The sequence below is a fragment of the Thalassophryne amazonica genome, chromosome 9, assembly GCF_902500255.1.
Source record: "Thalassophryne amazonica chromosome 9, fThaAma1.1, whole genome shotgun sequence".
NCBI classification, from domain to species: domain Eukaryota; kingdom Metazoa; phylum Chordata; class Actinopteri; order Batrachoidiformes; family Batrachoididae; genus Thalassophryne; species Thalassophryne amazonica.
Genome location: NC_047111.1, coordinates 30254074 through 30271571, shown reverse-complemented (window position 1 = coordinate 30271571; position 17498 = coordinate 30254074). Strand labels below are relative to the sequence as shown.

The following is a 17498-nucleotide window of genomic DNA, read 5'->3' as shown; positions in this document are numbered from 1 at the left end:
GATACCTTTGCAGGAGAACTGAGGTTCAAGTATTCAGTGTGCTGGTGCTTCCTGTCTTACTGTGTGGTTGTGAGACTTGAATGGTAACCAGTGACCTAAAGCAGTGATGGGATGCCTTTGGTAGTAGGTCTCTTCTTTGGAGGATCCTTGGGTATCGCCTTTCTTTCTGTCAAACAATCAGTTGCTCCAGGATACTAAAATGAGCAGTATAGCTTGCTTTGTGAGTAAGCTTCAGCGTTGATGTTTTGGCCATGTGGCACATTTCTTTGGGCATAATCCAGCACAAAGGGGCCTGAATATGGAGGGGTCAAGGTGTTTCATCTGGCTGTGACAAATGGATTGTTACGTTTGAGAGGTGGGGATGGACTGGTTGTTTGCTCAAGTAACCTACTGGCAATAGTTATGGAATCACCAGCCTCGGAGGATGTTCATTCAGTTGTTTAGTTTTGTAGAAAAAAAGCAGATCACAGACATGACATAAAACTAGTCATTTCAAATGGCAACTTTCTGGCTTTAAGAAACACTATAAGAAATCAAGGAAAAAAAATTGTGGCAGTCAGTAACGGTTACTTTTTTAGACTAAGCAGAGGGAAAAAAATATGGACTCACTCAATTCTGAGGAATAAATTATGGAATCACTCTGTAAATTTTCATCCCCAAAACTAACACCTGCATCAAATCAGATCTGCTCGTTAGTCTGCATCTAAAAAGGAGTGATCACACCTTGGAGAGCTGTTGCACCAACTGGACTGACGTGAATCATGGCTCCAACACGAGAGATGTCAATTGAAACAAAGGAGAGGATTATCAAACTCTTAAGAGGGTAAATCATCACGCAATGTTGCAAAAGATGTTGGTTGTTCACAGTCAGCTGTGTCTAAACTCTGGACCAAATACAAACATGAGAAGGTTGTTAAAGGCAAACATACTGGTAGACCAAGGAAGACATCAAAGTGTCAAGACAGAAAACTTAAAGCAGTATGTCTCAAAAATCGAAAATGCACAACAAAACAAATGAGGAACGAATGGGAGGAAACTGGAGTCACAGTCTGTAACCGAACTGTAAGAAACCGCCTAAAGGAAATGGGATTTACATACAGAAAAGCTAAACGAAAGCCATCATTAACACCTAAACAGAAAAAAACAAGGTTACAGTGGGCTAAGGAAAAGCAATCGTGGACTGTGGATGACTGGATGAAAGTCATATTCAGTGATGAATCTCGAATCCGCATTGGGCAAGGTGATGATGCTGGAACTTTTGTTTGGTGCCGTTCCAATGAAATTTATAAAGATGACTGCCTGAAGAGAACATGTAAATTTCCACAGTGATTGATGATATGGGGCTGCATGTCAGGTAAAGGCACTGGGGAGATGGCTGTCATTACATCATCAATAAATGCACAAGTTTACGTTGATATTTTGGACACTTTCTTATCCCATCAATGGAAAGGATGTTTGGGGATGATGAAATCATTTTTCAAGATGATAATGCATCTTGCCATAGAGCAAAAACTGTGAAAACATTCCTTGCAAAAAGACACATAGGGTCAATGTCATGGCCTGCAAATAGTCCGGATCTTAATCCAATTGAAAATCTTTGGAAGTTGAAGAAAATGGTCCATGACAAGGCTCCAACCTGCAAAGCTGATCTGGCAACAGCAATCAGAGAAAGTTGGAGCCAGATTGATGAAGAGTACTGTTTGTCACTCATTAAGTCCATGCCTCAGAGACTGCAAGCTGTTATAAAAGCCAGAGGTGGTGCAACAAAATACTAGTGATGTGTTGGAGCGTTCTTTTGTTTTTCATGATTCCATTATTTTTTCTTCAGAATTGATTGAGTCCATTTTTTTTTTTCCCTCTGCTTGGTCTAAAAAAGTAACCGTTACTGACTGCCACAATTATTTTTCCTGATTTCTTAGTGTTAAAGCCAGAAAGTTGCCATTTGAAATGACTTTAGTTTTGTGTCATGTCTGTGATCTGCTTTTTTTTTTCTACAAAATTAAACAACTGAATGAACATCCTCCGAGGCCGGTGATTCCATAATTCCAGGGGTTGTAGTGAGGGAGGCACCAGCGTATGCTTCCAGACCTGACCTGTGGAACAGTTTAAGGTTGATTCAGTGGTTGGTGGTGATTGAAATATTGGAAAGCCAACCCTGCATTAACGTATTGATATCTTATGAGAAAATGCAGAGGTAAACATGTTCCTAAATACTGAAAATCAAATCAATAATAAATGGGCTGCATTTCTGTACCGCAGTGTTTGCCAGCTGGTTACCAGCAAACAGGAACGCTCTGCAGAAAGTCATTAAAAGAGCAGGAAAAGGATAATAATAATTGGATGCTCCCTGCCTTCTCTGGAATCTATTACCAGCTCCCTCTGCAGAGCCAAGAACATCATCAGTGACAGCAGCATCCTGCACAGAAACTGTTCAATCTCCTGCCATCTGATACAAGATACAGCAGCAAAAAAAAAAAATCCATCTTATCCACTGAATCAAACATTAACACATAATATATCACAACTTTTTAATGTGCAGTAGCCAATAGAAAACAATAGGCTATAATTTTATATTACCGTGTTTTCCGGACTATAAGTTGTGTATTTTTATTTGGTTACTTATTTTACTAGTTGGGGGGTTCTGCGACTTATACTCCAGTGGGACTTACAAACTGAAAAGTCACACATTATTTGTAGTTAACAACAACAATAATAATAAATAGCATGACTGATTTCTGGTAAAAATCCTACATAAACAAAGCACAAAACAAAATATGCTCCAGTAATGAAAGAATAAATACCAGTAAAAGAGCTGATAATACAGAAAAAAGGTGTGACTCGTGTGTGTGTGTGATATATAAAAAAAATCTCCTTTAACAGTGGAATATCCAGATAAAATGCTGAAACCGACTTCTTCTGAAACTTCTCTGTTCTCTCACGACGTCCTGGATCAACAGAGCCTGAAATGTGGAGGTTTTCAGCTTGAAACAGGCTGACGACGGCGCCTGAGAGCGCTGCGCGACGTCTCGCACCGTCCTTAAAGCGACAGTATCACCTCAAAATCTCTCATCAGCCGTTAAAATTTTCACTGAAAACCAGACGAGGGGCTGGACGACTCCTCCCACAAGGAGTTCTCACAGGCGAATGACGTCACCGACAGGCGTGGAAAAACTCACGCATGCGCACGAGGGTTCAAGCATGTCTGACGTAAAAACATATGAATGAAATCCATATAGTTTTTGAAAAAAATAAAAAGGACCGTTACTTTGACAGACCTCGTATACACAGACACATGATGTAGTCCCATTTTTAATGACAAGTGTGTTTGCGATACCTTTCTGTTAATGGTATACTGTGCGACACTCATGCGTACAGTCAATGCACAATAAAATCCTCATGTGTACAAACTAAGGGAAAACTTTAGAATTTTGACTCTCCTTCACCATCTGTTGCTGCCTGTAACAAGTGCTTTTGAGAGCATAAGACTACAACGTGCAAAGTTAAATCAAAACAATAAAACTTGCAGGCTATAAAAACAGAAGCTCTCCCACAAAATTAAACCAGTAAAATCCAAAAGTGTTTTGCCCTGATATGAAGAAATCCAGGTATGATTCAGAGTTCAAGTGTTCAGGAAGTTTGTTCCAAAGATCTAGTGCACAGAAACTAAACAGTGGTTCCCGTGTTTAGAACTGACTCCTGAAACGGTAAGCAGAGCGCTGCCGGAAGATCTATGAGGTCTGGAGAGTTTATAACAAGACAAATCTGAGATGTTTCATGTCTAAACCTTTCTGCAGTTCTTTGTAAACCAGCAGTTCAACGTTAAACTGAATACTGTATGAAAACATGCCCAACCAGTCATGTAAGCTCTCTACTAATGTGCTGTGTGTGAGTTTGTGTGTGAACTTTCTAAAATTTCTCCATGTTGCTGTCGGCCAGCAGTCTGTGCACATCTGACAACTTCTTTTGTCCATATGGCATCAAATAACATCCAATATGTTGCCCACTGCACATTTATTTGTCCATCTCTGTTAAGTTTTTATGATCGGCACATTGCGGAGGGTGCACTTACAAACGGAGATATTTGGCAATGAGTTAGTGTGGTATGTATGCAGGCGTGTGAAAATATGTAGTGTGTTTGTGCATGCTTGTCATGTACATCCATAAAGAAATAGAGCAAAAATGGCTTTGCATGAGCTTGAACATGCTTGAAACTTCAGAATATACACACTGCAACGCTGCATGCATTTCGCTGCACACTCGTGTTCACGCTCGTGCTTATTTTGCACAGACAGACAGCAGCAGTGTGCGGCAGCTAATGCGCTATTAGTGTGCAGATTGTGCAGATTCAGACTTGTGCTCTGGAAATGTTGGCTTTTTTAAATGATTTTACTGCTCTTAAATGTAAGAAGGCACTAGTTTTAAAATACGGTAAAAGGAAGGAAGGGTAGGAAGGGAAGGGTCTTTATTGTCATTGTACATGCGTATAATGAAATTTGTCCTCTGCATTTAACCCATTCTCATTACAGTTTGACCCAATCCAACAATTAGTAGTAGTGGACAGCCACAGTCCTGCACCTGGGGGCCAACTGCAGATGTAGAGACACTACCTTGGTCAGGGTCAGAGAAAGGAGCAGACCCTAAATAAGCATTTTTCACTCATTACTCACTCATATTCAACCGCTTATCCGGCATTGGGTCGCGGGGCAACAGCTCCAGCAGGGAACCCCAGACTTCCCTTTCCCAGACCACATTGACCACCTCTGACTGGGGGATCCTGAGGTGTTCCCAGGCCAGTGTGGAGGTATAATCTCTCTACCTAGTCCTGGGTCTTCCCTGGGGTCTCCTCCCAGATGAATGTGCCTGGAACACTTCCCCAGGGGAGGCACCCAGGGGGCATCCTTACCAGATGCCTGAACCACCCAGGGGAGGTGATGGTCTACTGGTTAAAGCGTTGGGCTTGAGACCAGAGGATCCTCAGTTCAAATCCCAGCCTGACCGGAAAATCACTAAGGGAAAGGTCCTTAATCCTTTAATTGTTCCCAGTGTGTAGTGGACGCCTTGCATCAGGGTGAATATGAGGCATTGATGTGTAAAGCGCTTTGAGTTGTTTGATGCAGATGGAAAAGTGCTATATAAATGCAGTCCATTTACCACCTCAGCCGGCTCCTTTCAACACGAAGGAGCAGTGGCTCTTCTCTGAGCTCACCATGGATGACCGAGCTTCTTACACTATCTCTAAGGTAGACACCATTGGTGAGAGTAGGAACGAAGATTGACCAGTAGATTGAGAGCTTCGCCTTTTCGTCACAACAGTATGGTAGAGCGATTGCCGATTCTCCAGCCAATCTCATGCTCCATTGTCCCATCACTTGTGAACAAGACCCCAAGGTACTTGTACTTGAAGTCATTCATTTGGGGCAAGACTGCATTCCCTACCCAGAGTAGGCAATCCATCACTTTCCTGCTGAGAACCAAGGCCTCAGATTTCGAGGTGCTGATCCTCATCCTAGCCACTTCACATTTGGCTGCGAACCAATCCAGTGAGTGTTGGAGATCACAGACCGATGAAGCCAACAGGACCACATCATCTGCAAAAGCAGTGATGAGACCCTGAGCCCACCAAACTGGAAACCCTCCTTCCCCCAACTATGCCTCGATATCCTGTCCATGAATATCACAAACAGGATTGGTGACAAGGCGCAGCCCTGGCGAGGCCAACCCTCACCGGAAATGAGTGTGATTTGCTGCCAAGCACCCGAACACAGCTCTCGCTTTGTGAGTACAGAGATTGGATGGCCCTGAGAAGGGACCCCATCACTCCATACTCCCACAGCACCTCCTACAGTATCTCCTTGGGTACCCGATCATATGCCTTCTCCAAGTCCACAAAACACATGTAGACTGAATGGGCATACTCCCAGGCACCCTCCAGGATCCTTGTGAGAGTGAAGAGCTGGTCGGTTGTTCCACGACTGTGAGGCACCAGTGCTAACTACTAAGCCGCTGTACCGTATTGTGGAGTTATGCCAATGAGTCATTCATAAACTACAGGTAATTGCATTACTTTCTGGAATCTCCTGGAATCTTCAGTGCTGTTGAAAAACATTCGTCTTGTATGTAAACTGTTTACATGTGACAATCTGACACAGTGACTAAAAACTGAAATCAGCCCATCATGTAACACGTTTGATGAAATGGAAAATGCGCAAGAGGGAAAACTGAGTTTTTATCTGAGGTGTATGTAAACGTATGTCTGCAGCTGTGGGTTTATTTTAAATAGTCTGTGTACAAATACAAATGCCACTACAACAAATGACTCTTGGAGTAAGTAGGTCTGTTATAACAGTGTTCTGATCCAGATGTGCTGGCTTCATCAGAAACTGACATTATATCACGTAAAGCCTGTGAGCAATTCTGATTACCTTATTTAGTAAAAGTTATTGCATTTAAGATTTTCTTTCTTTATATCATTTCCTTCCGTTCTTTGCAAAAGTGGGAGCGGCCAAGAATCATGTAAAGATGCATGTGTAGGAAACATGGATGTCATTACATGGTTTAGAATGTTCCCTGGAAGTCGGTGTGGATCCACTCCGCTGGTCATAAGAACAGAATGACTCCCGAGACACAGGATGTGAGAACAAGATCCGACCCTCTTCCAGCTCGGCCCCAGGACCTTTGGGTCAGGTCTGACTTCTGTTCTGTGTCAGGGCATCGTTCTTTGCCATGATGCAGTGTCTGTGAACATGTTCTTGTTTATTTTAAGGACAGTTTTCAGTGCTCACCTAACACACATGGATGCAGTTTTGAAAAAAAAAAACGACCATATTTATTTGAGGAACTAATGTTTTTTGTCGTCTCTGAGCAGGTTCGTGGTCAGTGCATCAAACTGTTGTTGTGTATTGTAATGAGTTTGCAGTTGTGTGATTCTACACCTGACTGAGTGGGTGTGGACGCAGGTCTGAACCTGCAGCGTGCTGACGATCTGTCAGACACCCTGTTTATCCAGCTTTGATTCATGAATTTACTGTCAGACATGCGTCATTGCCTTAACCTGTACTTTTTGTTGTTGTTGTGTAGTCTGAGGACCACGTGCCAGAGCTGGAGGAGGGTATGACCGCTCAGTGTGCCGAGCGGCTGCAGCAGGAAGCCTGCAAAGACCTCTTCAAAGACTGTAACAAGTAAGATCAGACGAGGGTCACTGCTGGCTTACCTTTTTTTTAATTAACATTTTTATTTTATTACAACACAAAAGAAACAGAGAAAACACAACATGAAGAGGAGAAAAAGAAGGAAAAAATTTAAATGACTTCAGGACATTTAGAATACACATTCACCAAGACCCAGCAGCCCTATGTTTATATGTCCTGAAATCAGTGGTGGGCACAGTGGTACATTTGCAACTACTAACAAGCTGAATTTGAGTTTTAACACCATGATCGCTTCTGGTAGCATCAAAAGCGACAACAGACCCAAACAATGAGTCAGCACTTCTGTCTCTGAACATCTTACCCCCTGCTGGAAGCTCTTGTTTACTACATGGCTTCCAGCACAGAAGCAAGCTGAGAGGAGCCATGAAGCTCAGCTCTCTACTCAAACGAAACGCTGCCTTCAGGTGGAGGTCTCGGAAAATAAAGCAATGCTGAGTTATGCTTTGGTGTATGAATACTGATAGAATAACTCCATTAATGTCAATTCTGTCATTTGTACAAAGTTAAAATATAACACATCTTTTAATGTTGAATAATGAACTAATTCTGAAGTTTTGTAACAAACACACAGATCGCAAAGGATTCTGGGTAAAATGTGCCTCTGCTAAACACTGATTTGGTCGAGTCATTCATTATGTAAACCAACACGTTAATGTGATGTGTGTCGTGTGTTTACAGATAAATGTGCTTTTGTAAAATTTCCTTTTTTTTTTATTTGTAAAAACAAGCATTTTCAAAAAATAAAAAAGCCAAGTTGTAATTAGATAACGGTCTGATATAACCGGTGCCAGATGTTCAGTACTTAAGCTGTGAGTTTTGGCCCTTTTTCAGCTGATTTTCATTTGTGCAAGAATTTTTTGGATTGCACTGAGTTTCAGGTTAATCACGCGTCCTGCATTGCTTAGTATACATGGAGTAACAAGCTGCGTTTAACATCTCACGACCACCTCCTGATCGGCGATCGTATGGTCGAATGAAAATCAAACCTGTTTGATATTCTGGTCAGCTGTCGTGAGGGTATCCTGCTGCTGAAGTGCTACAAGCATCCAACCTCTCACCCTGTGCCTGGTGTGCAAACACCGCAGACCTGTCTTGTAATGTTTTTGTTTTTTTTAAACTTTGTCTCCCATCGAGGGTTTTTGTAAATTAAGTTTGAAAAAAAAGCTTCTGTTTACATTTTGCTTCTGGAAACATGAGTCCGACGTGTGGTTTTTGAACGTACAGTGTGTGTGAGAACATAAATCGTGCACTCTGAACTTTTACACTGTGTGGTTCTGTGGTACAGTTTGAACTGAAACAGAGTACAGTGATTAAAAATACAACCCCTGGCAAAAATTATGGAATCACCGGCCTCGGAAGATGTTCATTCAGTTGTTTAATTTTGTAGAAAAAAAGCAGATCACAGACATGACAGAAAACTAAAGTCATTTCAAATGGCAACTTTCTGGCTTTAAGAAACACTATAAGAAATCAGGAAAAAAAAAAATTGTGGCAGTCAGTAACGGTTACTTTTTTAGACCATGCAGAGGGAAAAAAATATGGAATCACTCAATTCTGAGGAAAAAATTATGGAATCATGAAAAACAAAAGAACGCTCCAACACATCACTAGTATTTTGTTGCACCACCTCTGGCTTTTATAACAGCTTGCAGTCTCTAAGGCATGGACTTAAATGAGTGACAAACAGTACTCTTCATCAATCTGGCTCCAACTTTCTCTGATTGCTGTTGCCAGATCAGCTTTGCAGGTTGGAGCCTTGTCATGGACCATTTTCTTCAACTTCCACCAAAGATTTTCAATTGGATTAAGATCCAGACTATTTGCAGGCCATGACATTGACCCTATGTGTGTTTTTGCAAGGAATGTTTTCACTGTTTTTGCTCTATGGCAAGATGCATTATCATCTTGAAAAATGATTTCATCAACCCCAAACATCCTTTCAATTGATGGGATAAGATTTACATGTTCTCTTCAGGCAGTCATCTTTATAAATCTCGTTGGAACGGCACCAAACAAAAGTTCCAGCATCATCACCTTGCCCAATGCGGATTCGAGATTCATCACTGAATGACTTTCATCCAGTCATCCACAGTCCACGATTGCTTTTCCTTAGCCCATTGTAACCTTGTTTTTTTCTGTTTTGGTGTTAATGATGGCTTTCATTTAGCGTTTCTGTATGTAAATCCCATTTCCTTTAGGCGGTTTCTTACAGTTCGGTCACAGACGTTGACTCCAGTTTTCTCCCATTCGTTCCTCATTTGTTGTGCATTTTCGATTTTTGAGACATATTGCTTTAAGTTTTCTGTCTTGACGCTTTGATGTCTTCCTTGGTCTACCAGTATGTTTGCTTTTAACAACCTTCCCATGTTGTTTGTATTTGGTCCAGAGTTTAGACACAGCTGACTGTGAACAACCAACATCTTTTGCAACATTGTGTGATGATTTACCCTCTTTTAAGAGTTTGATAATCCTCTCCTTTGTTTCAATTGACATCTCTTGTGTTGGAGCCATGATTCATGTCAGTCCACTTGGTGCAAGGTGTGAGCACTCCTTTTTAGATGCAGACTAACGAGCAGATCTGATTTGATGCAGGTGTTAGTTTTGGGGATGAAAATTTACAGGTTGATTCCATAATTTTTTTTTTTCCTCAGAATTGAGTGAGTCCATATTTTTTTTTCCCTCTGCTTAGTCTAAAAAAGCAACCGTTACTGACTGCCACAATTTTTTTTTTCCTGATTTCTTATAGTGTTTCTTAAAGCCAGAAAGTTACCATTTGAAATGACTTTAGTTTTGTGTCATGTCTGTGATCTGCTTTTTTTTTTTTTTTTTCTGCAAAATTAAACAACTGAATGAACATCCTCCGAGGCCGGTGATTCCATAATTTTTGCCAGGGGTTGTATAATGTAATTTGTGAAGATGAGATGTGTTGCCAAGCAGGTAAAATGTGCATCTATAGCTGTAAATCCAGTGAACATTTTGGGGTCATGTGGGGTCACGCACACACGGAGGCCACTTGGCTATTTTATTTATATGTATGTATGTAACACATAATGCCAGTATTCCTAACTGTTGCCAGCCATCATATTTAATTTTTCATTTTTAGCTTTAGTACCTGTGCAAACATTTCACAGGTTGGAATTTTTTAATTATTTAAAGATGTTAAGTATTATTTAATTGTTGCATATTGTCTCTAAATATTTGGTTTACAGCTTTGTAGACAATCATGAAAATACAAGTGAGTGACTTTTCACAAGAAACAAGTGTCATTTTGAGACACGTCACAGTGCAAGTTCCATTCTAAAGTACTAAAGTACTAAAGCACTAAAGTAAAAACTGCATCATGAAACTTCCATGTATTGAGCCTTCTCCCATCTCTCTGTACGTTCTATTCTTTTATCATGTGACATTTTTGGTTTCACCACATCACATAGTTCTAACCACTAAACCTTTAATTGCAATGATAGAAAGTGGGGAAGCTAAATGAAGCTTTCTGCAGCAGTGTGTGACCTGCAGGAGTAATGTCATCTGTATTTTGCAGATTGATCCATGACTACCTGAGTGTGGCTCCCTTCGCAGACTACCTTGACAGCATGTACTACAACAGGTTCCTCCAGTGGAAGTGGCTAGAGAGGTAAAGTTTGATGCAAAACGTCAAAGAATTTAGTCTTCCTGCGTCTGTTGTTCTGTAGTCATTTCTCTCTTACATACAGTAGCGTTATGTTGACTGCTGTTGCATACATGTACTTAAAAGCTCATTTAGACCCATTTAGAGACTGCATTAGCCTTAAGCTCCACCACAGCACCAGTAACAACATGCTGAGCGAGTTGCTTCATCCTTTCCTGTTCACATGTCCCCAAGGATACGTGGGTGTGAGCGGTGCAATCTTCAGAACACTTTCACCGTTGCATGTTTCATTATTCAAGTTTGAAGTTGCTCAACAGCAAAGCTTCAAAGTTCAGTTGCATTTCATAATTGAGAACTTTCTCAACAGGAAAGGAAGTGTGGTAGCCTAATGGGTACAGGAACTGTAACAGTGCCTAAAGTGTCGTTCCTGGTAATGAGGATTTATAGAGTAGTGACTCATGGGATGTACCAAATAAAAATGACTAACTGAAGAATGCTTTAAAGGTTAAGTGTTGAAATTGACTAAATGTTTGCAGGATATCCACAGAAAATGAGTCTACAGCTAACCAGACTGAATGTAAGAAAATAAATCTGATCTATAAATAATTGAAATGATTAGTAAAAACTGACTTGTTATTTTGGTCAAAGAATTTTTGTCTTAAAATTATCTTAAGTTGTGAATTACATTTATGTGATTTGTGTTTAAAAGACAAACAAAAATATCATAACAGGAACAGACATAAGGACGGTAAACTCTACACAGGAAGGGCTGGGTCTCCACCGTAAAAGCTTAATCTCAGGGTGGTAAAACCAAAATTTCAATCCAGTTCATTCATACTGTGCAAAATCTTGTTGGCACAAAGCACTATGCCCACGTCATGAGTAAGCAACATTGGCGACAGCGATAAGGAAAAAAACCCTTCTGTGTTTTGTATACAGGAAGAAACCTGAAGCAGATCAGACTCAGTAGAGTGGCCATCTGGTCTAGCCATACTAACAAAACAAGTACAACACAGGACTGACAGAAGAAGCAATGACAGAAATATTACTGTGAATCACCATATGGAAATCATTTTTATGATGGCAGGATAATTAATTAGACAACAGTGAGGTGTAGGTTAGAGTCCCAGTGAAATGGACTGTTAGTGAGTCCGTGATTGTATTGATGCCAGACCAGACATTGAGGTAGATATCCCAAAGTTCACCCCACATCACCTCAACCTCTGACCTCTCCAACAATCAAGTGTGGCAATTATGAAAGCTGTGTGTTAATTAAAATTGATTAATTGTCATGTTGTTTGTTTGGGGTGTGGGGTTGTTAAAACATAAAAACCTAAGATTGCATTTGGGATTACAAATGTTTATTAAGTGTCAGGTTCAAGCACCCAAGATGTACTTGAGACACATTCTGGTGTAGCCTGTCTCCTTTGGATTTATAATATACGATTCTGTTTATTAAGGTAGATGAGATCTGTAATATTTATTGTCTAATTTACTCTAGGGGAGAGATAATCCTCCAGATTAACTTTCCTGCAGAGTCAGACAACCTGGATGTCAGTAACCATCAACATAAAATATGAAAGGAAGATCAAAATCCTGTGTTTATGTGCCACATCCCTGTGAAGAATCCTTTGTTGCTGCTGGAGTGACTGTGTCAGAATTAAGGAGATCCGGTTGAGTAGTGTTTTATGATTTGAATTGGTTTACTTACAGGGTGTAGATAGCACATGGTTAAATTGGAGTGTGACACACTTTCGTCACTTTATGATATGCCTGTGTCAAATAATGCCTCAACATTTAAGCAGCGTTTAAAAGATGACCACTTTCTCATGAAGGCAAGCTTACTAATGTAATGCCCAAAGAAAATGTGCACAAAGTGCCATGGAGTAAGTCTGAGACCACGCGTTGGTGTTGTGCATTGTCGCATCCACCACACAATGGACCCAGACAGACACCGGGTCCACAACTTCACATGTGACAACATCCCCAAAATGTCGTAGTTGATGCTCCCTCGCATGCAAGTAATACTCCTTATCTGAGTCTCCAAGAGTAACACTTTTTTTGACACTGTCATTCCAGCGGTACCAAAGGGTCCTCCAAAGAGACCTAGTACCAAAGGCATTCAGTTATTGCCTTAGGCTAATGGGTAGTGTCAAAATCTCACAACCATACAGTAAGACAAGTTGGACCTTCATTCGCCTGCAAAGATATCCGCATTGTCAAACACCTCTGTCCAGTGACCTCATGACTTCATAAGCTCTTTGCAGGCATATCTCAATCTCAAAGACGGAGGACCCAAAGACATTAATGTTACTGCTGAGATAAGTGAATGTCTAGAAGTTCAGCAACTTCACAAAGTCATTGAAAGCCTGATCCAGGACGGTCGCAAACCCAGACAGACACTTTGAATCCTCACACAGCTTCTCAGGTGGCTATTGGTCCAGGTCGGCAAACCTTTCCTTGCCAGCAAAGGCACCTGAGTCACTGGTTTCCACATCCTGTTCCACCCAGTGCCCAGTCCATAGAAGCATTGGATAGTCTAGGAACCAGAATATATCCCAAACACCATGCACCAGTTTTCACTAGGAAAAATTCTGTTTCTTCCCCCCATGCTGTATGGCACATATTGTTTATGGGTAAAAACTGGCTATGATGTCAGCAACTTCATGGGGATCACACAAATTTTGAGGATGTCCAGAGTACAGTCCAAACAACTGATTCAAACACATTGTGAAAACCAACTTAAGCTGCAAAGAAATACTGCCTGTATTCACTTTTGGCATTCAGTGAGTACTTGCAGAGCTAAGATACAGTCCATGGTTGACTTCTTGAGTGTAAAGCCAGACTGTTCTGGAGGCTTTGTGGCAAGTAACTGGTACTGGGTCCTATTAAGAATAATTTTTGCATGCACCTTTCCTGGCACAGAGAGCAGTGTAATACCCCTGTCATTGTTGCAATCTGGGCAGTTGCTCTTTGTAATGAGGGAAAAAAAAAAGAAGTGAATTTCAGTTGCAGACAGAAGATGCACAACTGGCTTGACACACGAGGCTTGACAGTATTTTCAATGGATCCATTGCCAGTTGCGTTCTTTATCCCTGGAAGATGTCCACTGTTTGTGCAAGTTGAAAGCCACGGTGTTTAAGGACATGAGAATGACGGTTTTCTGCTATCTCTTGAACAAGATTAATCAGAATGCAAATGGTCAATGTGTCAGATTGATGATGCTCTGCAATAAAACCTGATGTGATGCTATGACACGGATAGGAAATGGAAGTCCATGAAATTAAATACCCTTGAATCTCAAAAGAATCAGACATCGACTTTGTTGAGGGCCACCATGAAGCTTATGCTAACCACATTGTGTGACAGCCAAGATGTCCCTCATAGTGTTGTAGTAGTAATAATAATACACCACACATTACTGCAAGTAATTATGAACATTACAATAACACTTTGCTATGCCTCTTATTGGTCTGTTCAGAGGAGTCACATCTGTGGGCATGGAGACCTAAGCAGGACCTCAAAGTGGTTGCTGAGGGTTTGTTTAAGGATCAGACCTGTAGACGTTATTGCAGTGAAAAGAAAAAAGCCACTGTAAAGTTCAGAGCAATTTGGAACACTTGGTACCAGAGCGGAAAGTAGGCCAAGGAGACAGTGTTTTCTTTGTCTTCCTGCTGTTGGTCATGGTAAAACATAATGAAAGCTGCCAGAACTTCCTCAAAAGAAGACTCTGTCCTCTCCTACCTGAGTGCTAGTTTACAGTGGAAGGAATTAAGTATAACAAGTGCAGGTATCTGTTGGAACATTTTCATTTAGGTTAATTTCCAGTGTTGGAATTTGCAAAAATATTGCGTTAATGACTATTCAGGACCCTACTCTGTATTTTCATAAGTGGATATTGAAGTCCATTGCTCCCCATTATTGTTTTTTCTCTTCTGGGAGAAAATGCATGACTTGATTATTGCAATACTTTTGTGTATATTTAAAAAGGAAACTTAAGATTTCGTAGGGCTATACAATATGACAAAAATCTAACATCATAATTTAAGTCATTTCATATCCTGAAAATTATATATATATATATATATATATATATATATATATATATATATATATATATATATATATATATATATATATATATATATATATATATATATATATATATATATATATATATATATATATATATATATATATATATATATATATATATATATATATATATATATATATATATATTACACTACAGTACTGTTTTCTGAAAATTTAATGAATTAATAGTTTATATGTAATGATCACATGGCAAGACCTATTTCTTAATATGTCACATTATATACTCGCATAATAAATTATTGAGTTTGGTTATTTTTCTCTTTACTTTACCTTGGGCCAAATGTTCAATTATGAATGTAAAAACATTGCTCATTGGCTTTAAAAACAGTGTTTGAGATAAGATAGCTTTATTGTCATTGTACAAGTACAATGAAACTGAGTGCAGTTTCTTCTTCTGGTGCGTAGAGCGTATACGGGTGATTCTTAGACTACGGGCACTTATTATGTCCTTTGATCATATTGTATGAAAAACAGAAAAAAGGGGAAATTTCACACTTTTATAGTTATCTTTACAATGAAAGTGTGTTAAGAAATTTGTTCTAGTAGTCTATGATGACTTTTTCACCTTTTTTCAGTAAAATAATCAAAACATAATTGGGGTATTCAATGTCATACAACTGTTGTGATTTTTTTAAACAAAATGTAGTTGTCCCACACTATTGCCGTAATGTCCCTAAGCAGTTTGTATGAATGATTGTATGTGTAGTTTCTATGGAGATAAAACAGTGACATCAGAGCACATGTATATAGCGCCAAATCACGACAAACAGTTGCCGTAAGGCAATGGTGTGGTGGAAATTACATTTACAAGGCCAATAGTGCCCATAGTTAAAGAATCACCCATACACAGTAAATGAAAAGTAAACATTTTTAAGAGATAAAAAAATAATATAAAAGAATGAGTGGAGTGAGAATAGACACATTAGAATTGACAAGTTGACCTTATTGCACAGGATCATTATTGCACATAACTGTATTGCATAAAGCCACGGTTTCGCAGAATTTCATATCAAGAATATTGTAGTATGATGGATCGATCTATAAGGTTAGAGGGATTGTCTTAGGAGTGGGAGGTGTTTAGAGGTCCGTTCACATCACTTTGAGCAGATGGAATCAGTTAATCAGTGAAATCACCTGCTGGAGTGTGTGGTTGCAAAGAAAACCTGCACGCTCATGGCCGTTTTTGGAAACAGTTTGAGACCTCTGCTCTATATGGAGCACAGCTGCAGCCTCTGTGTCATGTTGTTGTTCTTGAGGATTCTCAAGAAGTGGAGCCGCTGCTGGGCATTCTTTGTCAGGTCATCCCCCACATGCAGTCCCAGAAACCTGAAGACTGAGACCCTCTCGACGCTGACCCCTTGATGAATGTGGGCTGAGGTTCCGATCCGTTCTTCCTGAAGTTCACCATGATTTCTTTCGTTTTTGAGGTGTTCAGGTCTAGGTTATTGATTGTAAAGTCAAGATTTCCTTCACAAATAATGTCAGTTATCACTGAACTGAAAAACAAAAGTTAAGAATAGAGTTATGGTTAAAACTGACATTGTCTCCTTATTTTGATATATCAAAATAACCCCCAACATGCCTGTATTGAGGTTTCATGAGTACGTTTGCCATTTGGATTGTTGAAAGTTCCTCAGTTGAATTTGCCATATCAAAAAAAACAAACATATGATTGGATGCAAAAATCATTCAAATCGGGTAAGCTGAACAATTTGACCCATGATTCTGTGTAGGCTCTCAGTTGTCCAGGTGGTTTCCATAGTAGAGAAGCTTGAATCTTTGACTGGACTGGGTTGCTTGACACGAGGACGTTTCGCTTCAAATCGCAGAAGCTTCCTCAGCTAAAATTATTGCTCTGGGAGTCTGACTTCTTTCTTGACTCTTGTAGAGAAGAATAAACAGAAGTTAGGAGTTAGTTAGGAGTTTCAGACCTAACCAGACCCCCCCTACCAAGAGGCAGACTGCTATAGGCTAGTGACTAAACAATAGCTCTAATTAGCAGCTTTTGTGCTCTAGTTAGCACCAGGGCAGCTGTCCCTCCTAGTGATGGGACGGATGCCTCTCCTGATGGCTCCCTTGATGACTCTCCTGATGACATGAATAACTCATTACCATGAGCAAAAGACTGAAACTGCTTTGACCTGAGTACCCCATTGTAAACGGGGGACAAAGCGTGTCTCAGACCCCCTCCCCGGTTAACGCTGGGTTTCAACTGTTTCACATAGAATGCCTCCTTGACCCCTCTCTCAAACCATTTCTTCTCTCTGGCTAAGATTTTAACTTCCTTGTCCTCAAATGTGTGGTTAGTGTCTTTAAGGTGGAGATGAACTGCAGACTGAGGTCCACTGGCGCCCTTTTGTGTAAAGGTTGCTTATTTTCACCTATGTAGTGTTCGTTACAGTTTACCTGACACCTGACAGAATACACTACATTGCTCTGTTTGTAACTAGGGATCCTGTCCTTAGGGTGAACTAATTTCTGTCTCAAGGTGTTAACCGGTTTAAAGTAAACAGGGATTTTGTGGTGTCTGAAGATCCTCTGTAGTCTAC

The 17498-nt window shown here is 40.2% G+C and overlaps 1 protein-coding gene across 1 annotated transcript in view; it reads left to right on the top strand.

Moving 5' to 3' along the window:
- Positions 1 to 17498, top strand: part of grk6 (G protein-coupled receptor kinase 6) — an 88651-nt gene that overhangs the window by 50571 nt on the left and 20582 nt on the right. The window contains exons 5-6 of the mRNA XM_034177853.1: positions 7078 to 7178; positions 10747 to 10839. Coding sequence (XP_034033744.1) covers positions 7078 to 7178; positions 10747 to 10839 — 194 coding nt within the window. The remainder of the gene's footprint in view (positions 1 to 7077; positions 7179 to 10746; positions 10840 to 17498) is intronic.